The sequence below is a fragment of the Scatophagus argus genome, chromosome 11 (assembly GCF_020382885.2).
Source record: "Scatophagus argus isolate fScaArg1 chromosome 11, fScaArg1.pri, whole genome shotgun sequence".
Lineage (NCBI taxonomy): Eukaryota > Metazoa > Chordata > Actinopteri > Scatophagidae > Scatophagus > Scatophagus argus.
In genome coordinates this window covers 14,428,901-14,440,145 of record NC_058503.1, presented here as the reverse complement: position 1 = coordinate 14,440,145, position 11,245 = coordinate 14,428,901, and the positions used below count along the sequence as shown (strand labels likewise).

The following is an 11,245-nucleotide window of genomic DNA, read 5'->3' as shown; positions in this document are numbered from 1 at the left end:
CCAGTTGTTGGGATGTTGAGGAAGCTCAGGGAGAGTAAAAAACACAAACAGTCATGAAACATGATGTGAAATGCTTGATATGTCAGGTATTTATAAAAGGAAACTCAGACACGTAGTTTGGCTCCTTGTGAATGATTGATGGTGACAGATCCAAAAGGGATGCCTGCGGCCCTCAGAGGTAACAACACTTGTGTGGGTTTTTCTTGCCAAACACACACACACTCTACAAGTGCACACATTCATTTCACACCCAGCAGCCATTACACACACACCAGCTGTAAACTAATTAAACCCAGCGCTGCCAGTGACTTTGGTATTGACTCAGTAATGGCGTTTACTGAGTTTCAGGTGAATCAGACTAAACGAACTTTTATGGTTAAACTAGAAAACTCAGCTGTGTTGGTGCATGCAATCTACTCATAAACATACCAGAGGTGACAGCAAAATTCATTTACTCAGTGCGCTGTAATACTGCATTGCTTTGCAAGCTAAAGCGTCACTGCAGTACAACACACAGTTTAGTTTTTCTGTCTCTTTGTGTTTTCCTCAAGAGTTTAAACACTTTTTTAAATTTTAAAAATGATTCAAATGACCAAACAAGAAGCAGCTACCATCCTTTGGTTAAGCTTCTCACAAGCATGATGAGGGGGTTGTGAGTCTGCATTGCCTGGCAATAAGGGAGAAAGGTTTGGAGTCAGTAGTTTAAACTACAGCAATGAGCAGGTCTTAATGTTTTGTGATATCATATGTTAGGTCTCCATCTACAAAGTAGCTGGCGACTTCACTACAAATCCTGATTTTACTACAGATCTTTGAGTAAATCGACTTACTCTACAAGTTGTAAAAACATTCTTTAGACCGAATCCCAGAATGTTTCAATATAATGAAAATTTCATGCAGTAACCTGTAAGTATAAATGGGGTATAATACAACACCTGGAGGGCTCAGGAGCTCGTGTTTGGGGTCGATGTTTACATGTTGAATAGAGCAAAAGCATTCGGAAACTTAAGCAGATGATGGAGGATAAAGGACGTTTCATTTGAAGCTTTTGAGCTACCTGAGGAGGTGAAAGTACGCAGTGTTTTGTGTTAAGTCGATGGAGCGGTCCCTTCTTTTATCGTGCGCATTCATTACACACATTAAGGCAAATGCGGTTGTGCGTTGATACGTCACTTATTACAGCAGAAGCATGAAGGCGGACCCGATCATAGGACCCGATGGCTTCTGCAGACCTGCGTGACGTTACTGTGTCCTCATGAATCAAAGCATTGTACCCGTATGAGGTGAGAGTCTTTGCTTTTGTGAAACGACAGCATGTGCAGCGTATTTTGAGAGAATTACAATAACACCAGGAAAGAAGGAAAACTGAACAGACCATGTGATCTTTTATCTGTGGGGCTGCATTCAAGGCAATGCAGATCGCGCTCACACTTTGGACTTTTGACACTAAATTTGCTTACACGCGTTAATTATTTGTTACTTAAACAGTGCATCGCCTTGAAAGCAGTCGGTACATCGTAAAGGTTGTCGTTAATACTGTGGAAGTTCACGCGATGTTTGCTGAGACGTTTCCACAGCTCTTGGCAATAAGCGACAAGAAGGAACCAGTTGGAAGCAAATGATTGAGATGAAAAGACAGAGTAGAGCAGTGTTTAAAGAGGAGTGACTCAACTGCTGGCAAAGCTGGAGTGAAAATAAATAATAAAAAAAAAATCTCTTTAAAAACTGCTTTTGTGATAAAATGATCACATTTTAGAAGCTGGACCCAGAGAATGTTGCATATTTCTGCTAATGAATGACTTGAATGCAGTGATGGAAGAATTATTCAGATCCTTTACTTCTGCCAGTACCACACTGTGAAAATATACCTCTAAAAAGAAAAAACCTTACTTAAGTCAAAGTATGTGCTATCAGCAGAAGTTGCATAAATGAGTAAAAGTATTCACTCTGCATAAACATGGTCCCCGTTAATGATGATTATGAATTAGTATTACTTCTGCATTAATGTTTACGTTGCATTTTCGTGCAGTCCATGTTTAAGGCTTGCTGTTTGATGCTGTAAACTACAGCAATTCATCATATTCGTTGAGCTCATCATATTTTTTTAGTGTCACTCTGCTGTCAGAATCAGGCGTTTGTGACAGTGTACTCTCCGGCTAATCCAGCATATCTGGTTAGAATAGTTTGTTAGTTTAGTTTGAATATTAGTCATAGAGGAGCACAGAACATTTTTACATCCCTGATTCCAAAAAAAACAGTGGAAGCTGTGTGAAACATACATGAAAGAGAATGCGATCGTTTTTACATATACTCAACGAAAAACAAATTCATTGATTTTTAAAAATAATATGCTTATTCTGATTCTGATTATCCTTGATGCCAGCGTCATGTTTCAACGGGAACAACAAAAGTGGTGTAGTTGTGTGCACAGCTCAAAGACACCTGTTTGGAACGTTCCACAGGTAAACAGGTTAACTGGTAGCAGGTGATCGCTTCCTCAGTGGAATCCTCCAAACGCGTTGTGGTTCGCAGGCATTTGGGCGAGGCTCACCGCACTGTGAAATTCATCAGTGTGTAAAGGATATCACTAGATGTGCTCAGGAACACTTAATAAAACCAGCGTGAGCACAGTTTGTTTCCAGCTGATCACGCTGCATTTTTTCCAGTGATGCGGTGTGCCACCTTTTTTTGGAACGAGGAACTTGGAACCAAATTGAAATTCAGTTAGATAGAAGATACCTGATTTTTACTGAAGAGGAAGGGTATCAAAAATAAATATATATATAGTAGTAAGTAGTAATTAACAAGTTATCAAATAAATGTAGTGGATTAAAAAGTACAATATTTGCCTCCAAAATGTAGCGCAGTAGAAGTATAAAACAGCAGAAAATACAAGACTGTACTTAAGTGTTGTACTTGAATACATGAGTAAATTTGAGTTAATGTAGTTGCATTAGGAACTAACTGAAATTGTTGCTGATGACCGATCAGTCAAATAATGATTTTTTTTCTTTTTTTGTTCAAATTAAAGCAGCCAAAACTATTTTCATTTTTCACCCTAAGGTCCTCACTGATGGCACATCTCCTTCTCTCCCTGCTCCTGGTAGCAGGGAGAGAAGTCGCAGGGGAGGAGGTGGACAGGAAGCCTAATTTTGTCCTGATGATGGTGGACGACCTGGGCATCGGTGATGTGGGATGTTACGGTAACGATACCATCAGGTCAGTCCATGTTACAGTTCTGTGTCTGTGTGTTTCCTCCTCTACTCCTCTTCATTGTCCTTTTCTATTCTCTCTATTTTCTGACTTACACTTTCCTTTATTGCTGACATATTTCCAGCCTTTCATCACATCTATGGTATGTCAGTCTCTCTGTATCTACAGTGTGTGGTTCTCTTCTACCTGTTTGCATGTCTTGTGCCCCTGTAGGACTCCTAACATAGACAGACTTGCTTCTGAAGGTGTGAAGTTGACTCAGCACATTGCAGCTGCTCCTCTCTGCACTCCAAGCCGAGCCGCTTTCATGACCGGCCGCTATGCCATCCGCTCGGGTAACAGGTCCTTAACTTAATCAGCAAATTATATTTCTGGTCATATTTATGCAGTTATGATTCATATTATCATCATTTTCCATATTTGCTCATTCATCTATGCATGTGTGTGTGTGTCTGTCGACCAGGAATGGGCAGCACAGGCCGTGTGCAGGTGCTGCTTTTCCTTGGAGGTTCAGGGGGGCTGCCGCCTACTGAGACCACCTTCGCCAAGAGGCTGCAGAAGCAAGGCTACACCACTGGACTAGTTGGTGAGATAACGTAACGTGATCAGCCATTATAGAAGTTCCTCCTGTCTGTTCCACAGGCAACAGTGAAATGACAGTTACGGAAACTGCAGCAGCTCAGACGTTCAGATCGACACTCGTTTGCATGCAGCTAAGTGAATGTGTATGGAACGAGTGTGGATCTTTCTGCACTTGACTTTTTTTGATCTTCTATTTTGTGGGTTTTTAGAAAGAATGAGAAAAACTAGGCAGCACACAAAACACAAAACTCATCACTGTTTGGTTCACGTAAGAGAAAGATGTCCAAGTTTATGTAGGATGTTGAAATGAAGCAGTTTAGCAAAGTTAAAGGCTGGCCTGTGAACTCTGAACTTTCTGTTCTTGGTTTTTGAGTGTTTAGCATCTGTCTCTCTGTGTACGTCTGCAGGTAAGTGGCATTTGGGGGTAAACTGTGAACACAGAGGGGACCACTGTCACCATCCAAACCAGCATGGCTTCAGCTATTTCTACGGCCTGCCATTCACCCTTTTCAATGACTGTGTGCCTGGAGAGGAGACTGACGTCCTGGCAGACCTCCAGTACGCACTCCAAAATCTCAGCATGTTGCTCGGAGTTGGTCTTTTCACACTGGTATGGGTGATTTTATGGCACTTTGGCTTTTATTTTTCTCTCCTTAAAATAATCACACATCTGAAAAATAGAGCACAAAAAGTGAGAAAAAGAGATGGCAGAGCTAGGAGACGAAATTGAAAACAAAAGCAAAACAAAACTGAGAGGTACACTCGGGCTGCCAGATGAAGAGGAAGAAATTGGGAAACAAAGAGATGCTGTGCAGTTTACCCCAAAGCAACATGACGAATGAGCCACTGGGATGAAAAAAAAGATTGGGAACAGAAGCTGCAATTGTGAAATTCATAGTCACACCAGCCAGAAACCTGTTTCAGGGTAAAGCATAGTAAGATCGAAACTGAGGTAAAACAGAGAACAGTACAGCAAAATATACGTCTATAAAACTATTTTCAGGTGTAAAATTAAATAATTAGATTCAACATGTATGAACAAAAAACACAACGTACTACTTGGTGGACATAAGATCTAACTTTTGTAATGGTTTGTAATATCATCTAGTGGCAAAATCATGGAAATGCATCAAAATCCAAGTACAGCTCAGAGACAGCAATACAGACCCGACTCGGGACGCTGTGTAAAACATAAAACAGAATGTGATAATTTGCTAATTCTTTCTTGACATTTTCAGGTGCTTGTCCGTATGTGTGGCCTGTTTGAAATCAGCCAGTGGTTCCTTTTAGTGCTTTCCTTCCTCTCTGTCCTCGCAATTGCCGTGTGGTATGTGCCCTTTAAACTCCTGCCGACTTGGAACTGCATCATCATGAGAAACCAGGACGTGATCGAACAGCCAATGACAGTGGAGACGATGCCGCAGAGGTTGCTGGAAGAAGCGCAAAATTTTGTGAAGAGGTAGGAAAGCAGGAGCAAAAGAAAACTAATATTTTTAAACAACTTTGGCAACACCAGCACAAACCCCTCTGGGTAGCTTTTTGCAATCTGATGAGAGCACAGATTGACTAGACATCCCCAGTGACTGCATGTGTGAAAGTATGCATTTATTGAGTAATACTCCTCTTTCATCACATGCTTGCAGCTGGTTGGTCAGTTTCCAGTTTCTGTAGTGAGAAAATGGAATTAAGGTTTTTCTAAAAACAAAAAAAAAAAAAGCAACCTCAAACCTGGTGAAAGATTTGTCTCATTGCCAGGTTGTCTGCGAATGAGATTCAGCAATCAGCTACCTATACTATCAACTATCTTTACTATCTATATTATACGGTCATCAAATTCCATTGAAAGACCTACATCAATAATAGTGATTAGAAGGAGTAAGCCATATCAGGTGTTTGTTTCTGTTGTTTATTTAGATGTTAGAGTTTCGTGTTAACTGCTATCATATCTGACTGAGGTGACACCGGTGGCTGATGAGTGAGTTTCTCACTTTGCTTCTTCCCGTTATTGTCCTCTCCAGAAATGTTGATCGCCCATTTCTCCTCTTCTTCTCATTGGCCCATGTCCACACACCGCTCCACAAAAACCCTGTCTTCGCTGGCAAAAGTCGTCACGGTCGCTATGGTGACAACCTAGAAGAAGTGGACTGGATGATTGGTGAATGAGGGCTGTGTTTAACATTACATACTGACCACTCGTCATCACTATGGGCCAAAGTATAATACTGTTCAAAGTTTTGAGGACCACAAGAAATTACATAACCTCAAAAAATAAGACCCGATTTGTAATCAACCACAATCGGCCAACATGAATATATTTATGCTTTTTAGGTAAAATGACAGAGACTGTGGACTCCCTCGGCCTCGCCAGCAACACTCTGATGTACTTTACCTCTGACCACGGTGGACATCTGGAGGACGCTGATTCACAAGTTGGCCAGAAGGGAGGCTGGAACAGCATCTATAAAGGTAGACGTCATCTCAGTCTCTTTTCTTAGTTCAATCATTTTAACTGCCATCTCTGATGTTTTTTAGCAGACGTTTACATGTTTTTCTGTTTTATTTAAGTCTCAATACATCTAGAGACAGTTGGTAAAGCATTGTTTAAAGCAGGAAGGAAGTTGTATTTTTAAGGAAGGATTTATATTGACCTAAATCATATCAGTGAATTGAAGGTTTAAGCTTGTAACTAGTATGGATCATTGTAATAATTCTTAAAGTTAGTCTGTAACTTGGTCAAATGACCACTATACAAAGTGTTTATGTTTTTTCCTGAAAAAATACAGTGGAATTTCTTCTAATGTCTCACCTGTAGGTGGGAAAGCAATGGGGGGCTGGGAGGGGGGGATCAGGGTGCCTGGTATTTTCCGTTGGCCTGGCAAATTGGCAGCGGGAAGAGTAGTGGACGAACCCACCAGCCTTATGGACCTGTATCCAACACTGAAGTATTTGGCCAAAGACACACAACCAGACAGGTACAGACTACAGGTCAGATTTGTCTGCTTTCGTTGTATGGTCCGTGTGCTCATTGGCCAAGTCTCATTTGTTTCCCCATTATTTTATTCTTGGAAAGGTTCAAAACCTTCTATTATTTGTTGTTTACAATAGTACACAAAAGACCCCTCCAATTACTATAGAATCACTAGTGTTCTGTAGCCAGATGATTACAATGCGGATGTAAAAGTACCCCCTTATCTGTAAACAACCATGGCTTTTGTTTTGGAAAAGGATGCTGCAGACGCAGATTTACAAAATTTATTGAGTGTTATACAGTAGATGGCAATTTATTTGCTCATTACTGAACTGACATAACAAGATTAAAAGCCTCAAGTCTCTTTCTGCTTGTACGATGTGGTAATGGTGTCTTGCAGGATTTTGAACAACATTCATATTTCACTCTTCCCTCTCTCTCTCTCGATTGTACCTTTTCTCCCAGACAATTAGATGGCCATAATCTCATGCCCCTGTTGGAGGGCAGGGTGGAGCGATCAGAGCATGAATTCATGTTCCACTACTGTGGAATCTACCTGAATGCAGTACGCTGGCACCCACCTGGAAGTAAGTGCACACCTGTGGACACGGCTGTGTTTAATCATTTCAGTTCAGCAGGCTGTATAGGTGTGATACTAATACTATTCTTTTGTCCCACTAGATGCACTCTTAAGGCATCGTGTCTGTTAAAATGTTAAAATGTTAAAGGATTTTTAAAAGCTTTAACCTGCCTGTCTCAGTATGTTGCGTAAACATGTGCATGTGTGTTCCCATCCAGGTGACTCCATCTTCAAGGTGCACTTTTTCACTCCCAACTTTTATCCCCCGGGAGCTGGTGGATGTTATGACACTAAGGTCTGTCTGTGTGATGGAGAACATGTGACGCACCACAACCCACCGCTGGTGTATGACCTTGACCACGATCCGTCAGAGTCGCGGCCCCTGACCCGCAATACTGAGCCACGATACACTGAAATCCTTGAGCAGACTGCCAGAGCTGTGGAGAGACATCGAAACACCCTCGCAAACAAGCAGACGACTGATGATGCTCGCCCAAACTCCAACACAGATGCACATGGTGTTCAGAGCCAGATGACGTGGGACAAGATTCTGTGGAGACCCTGGCTTCAGCCCTGCTGCGGGACCTTTCCATTCTGTGGCTGCAAAGAGAACACAACACGTATTTAAGAGAGAAATCCACACGATAGTCTTAAAAAGTGGGGAATCTGCTGCGTGGTTTTCGCATTTCAAAATGAGCTTTCAAAAGTGTGACCTGAAAAGGTTTAAACTAAACTCAAAATGACGTGACTCAAAATTAGTTGAAGTACTATTGAGATTGATGACAGGTAAAAGTAGCTAAACACTGCATTGGCTGTGCTTAGTGCCTTGTTACGCAGTACATACTTGACAATAGGACCAAAAAGGACTTGTCTTTATATAAAGGGAAAATCTGCTGTTTATAATTTTATCATTCATTCAGGAAGGACCTGTTTACTTGGTGCCATTTTTTTCTTACAATAAGTAAGCAATTGAAAATGTAATTCCAAAATAAATCCTGAACTGCATTTCTGTCTCACTGAATGCGTAATTTAATCTCTGTTCGTTCCCCCGTGATTTCTGTGAGGCCCCTTTGTGTTTGAGTTCCTCTGCTCACATCCATACTGACAGTGAGGTTATCATTACTGTGCATAGATCTGTCAGCTTAATATTTCTGTTAAGAAGGACTGCAAACAGATGCATCTTCCTCAAGAGGGTAGTTTAAACAGTGTGCCATTAGAGGGCAGAACCAGACCGTGTTTGGAGGATGGCTGCGCCGTGTGTTTGTATGAGGGAGGGAGGACATTTCAGCTCAGTTCTGTTCCAATTTATGTCAGTTGTGGCACAAGTTATCCTTAAATATCAGGATTATGCATGTTTTCACAGTTGAGCAGGTACACGAAAACATGAGCGCTGTATAGCGTATGTAACATGCTGATTGTGTCAGTAGTGATTAGCTGGGGGTTTTGAAATCCTCCCATGTGCATTTTTTTTCTTGTTTTTAATCCAGAAAATCTTCCTCCCAGCAATCATCTTGTTTATTTTTGCTGCCCTGTTTTCATCATGTCTCCCTTCTTTTCCCTCCTTCTCTTGATTCACCTAAAAATTCCCACCTGTCACTTTTTCCTTCTTTTCCTATTCATCCAAAATCGATGTGGTCATCCTTTTTTTTTTTATTCTGAAAAAGGGAATTTCTTTTCCTTTTCTCGTCTTTTCGCTCACTCCCCTTCAGGAATGTGGGAGCAGAGGGTCAGCTGCAGCACAGCGCTGCTCATGGACACTGAGTTAGGGTGGATGTTTTCCAGCAGGGTGTCTTACTTTGACCACAAGGACACCCTGTGGCTCCACAGATCTTCAGCAACAACAGACCTTAAAGACTGTGTGAGCTTCTCCATCATCAGTGTCATCATCACCACTGATTATCATCATCATCATCAACACCAAAAACCGCCTCCCTCCGGCAGTGGCTGCCTGTCAAAACATCAAAGTTTGCTAAAGCAGCAGCCTATAATTGCTTTCCTTCCTTCCTTTCCTTCCTCTTCTTCTCCTGAAACTGCTTTCTTCATCTCCTCCTCCTCCACTACCACCTCTTGTCCTCCCTTCTTCGCCCTCCTCCTCTCCCTCCAGAAATTCCTCTCGCCTCTGCACTGAGGAGGCGAATTTCATCATCATCATCATCATCATCAACACTGTAATTGTTGCCATCACTGTCATAGTATTTACTTCTCTCCCTCCAGCAGGGACCCGTACATCAAGCACTCAGCAAGTTCATTACAGTTACCACTCCATTATATCTCTAACAGTAAATCATGCAGTCGACCATACATAACAATATTTGGCTGTACATCACAGATAATGATGGCTGGTGGGATGGAATGTTACTGGCTGTACATCATGTCACCCGCGAGCACGTGCAAGCGTAATGCTCGTGCACACACAAACACACATGCACACAGTAGATCATGTTTGGAACAGATTGGTGGTTTTCTGTAAAGGTCAGTGTTTCAGGAGCTGCCATAAAGCATTTTTACATCCCTCTGTTTAACGCACATAGACACACATACAGTGTGAGTGGATGGGAACATTGCATGGCAGCTTAAACACGCCGGCAACGGCTCTCCTGTATCGAGCATGTTACACCAACATTAATAGCTGCAAAGCTGTTGCTGCACTGTTTTTAATTTAATTGTGGGTTTGTACCTGTATTTTGGATAATCCCAAGAATGGACTTCATCATAGGCCACAGAATAGTTTAAAAATTAACGTTGTCTATTAGAATATCTTTGTTCGTGGAAAAATCTGTCTCAACATTTGGTTTTAATTGGTATTTAAATTGACTGACAAAGTCAAGCCAGGGAAATTGTTTGCGGTGTTCACAACAGTTGACGTTTGAATGCTAAATAAACACTGTGTTCCAGGCCGTTTAAATGTCAAAGACACACACATCACAACTGTGCAATCAGTTGTTGTTTTTGAATGACAGCAAACAGTTTTTGAAACCTTTTGCCTTCAAGCTGGTATCTTCTCTTGTCCATCTTTCTGCTTACATTAGTTCCTCTGAACCTGTCTAATAACAAACCACTAAAAGCATAGTTAGGACATTTAAAAATATATATGGTTATTCACTTTCTCTTAGAGCCTTTAAATAAAAGACTGAAGCCACACTGATGGTTGTGGTTCAGGTGTGAAGCAGGAGTCTAGCTTAGCTTAAAGACTGTTAGATGGGGGAAAGCTAGCCTGACTCTGTCCAGAGTTTAAAGATACATCTTACCAGCACCTCTAAAGCTCAGTAATTAATATCAGCATGTTATAGCATACTGTTTCTGTGATTTGTACACAAATGGAAAGCTAACACGACGATCTGTGGTTTTTCTTGTTGCCGTAGGTCTGATCGTCACAGAGATGTTGTCAGCTGTGGTTCCTCTACCTCTCTATACACTGTGGCTACTAACCACACCTGGTAGCCTGTGCCATAACCAGGCAGATGGATAAATGATAGATGGATGGATTTTCTTCAAGTAACAGTTGTCAGTTCCCCCTAAAAGCTCAAATTGTTCCTGTTTGTGTGTGGATTGTAAAAATCATGACACAGCATAGTGAGCTGTAAACAGCAAAGCTAGCTGTTTGTTTTCAGTTTAAGCGTCGGTAGGCTTATCATCTCCCAGATTTGGCTCTAAGCATAACCTCATGTTCCTCTCCAGATGAAAGTGAAAATGTTGAACCATAGTTTAACATTCAGCTCATTTAGCAGAAGGCTTTTAAAAAAAGTAAAAATTGAACTTGAACATAGAATTTATTCCTGCACATAACTGCAGAATCAGAATTTGCAGATCAATCAATCATCAATAACTGAAAATACTAAAAGTGTGAAGTGGCCCTTGTAACAACCTCTCCTCCTCAACAGTGCATCATTTGGCTATTTTAG

General features: G+C 41.3%; 1 protein-coding gene across 3 annotated transcripts; it reads left to right on the top strand.

Moving 5' to 3' along the window:
- Positions 1 to 1,192: 1,192 nt before the first annotated feature.
- arsh (arylsulfatase H) lies at positions 1,193 to 8,348 on the top strand. Of its 3 annotated transcripts, XM_046404884.1 has the most exons (12): positions 1,204 to 1,283; positions 2,400 to 2,462; positions 3,064 to 3,219; positions 3,427 to 3,548; positions 3,677 to 3,799; positions 4,203 to 4,405; positions 5,034 to 5,254; positions 5,814 to 5,950; positions 6,124 to 6,261; positions 6,608 to 6,767; positions 7,229 to 7,350; positions 7,562 to 8,348. In XM_046404884.1, the coding sequence occupies exons 1-12, from the start codon at positions 1,279 to 1,281 to the stop codon at positions 7,969 to 7,971; spliced, it is 1,860 nt and encodes a 619-aa protein (XP_046260840.1). In that variant the 5' UTR covers positions 1,204 to 1,278; the 3' UTR covers positions 7,972 to 8,348. The 3 variants fall into 3 exon arrangements, with proteins under 3 accessions (XP_046260841.1, XP_046260840.1, XP_046260842.1); XM_046404885.1 differs by lacking the exon at positions 2,400 to 2,462 and having other exon boundaries at positions 1,193 to 1,283; XM_046404886.1 differs by lacking the exon at positions 1,204 to 1,283 and having other exon boundaries at positions 2,400 to 2,485.
- The last annotated feature ends 2,897 nt before the right edge of the window (positions 8,349 to 11,245 follow it).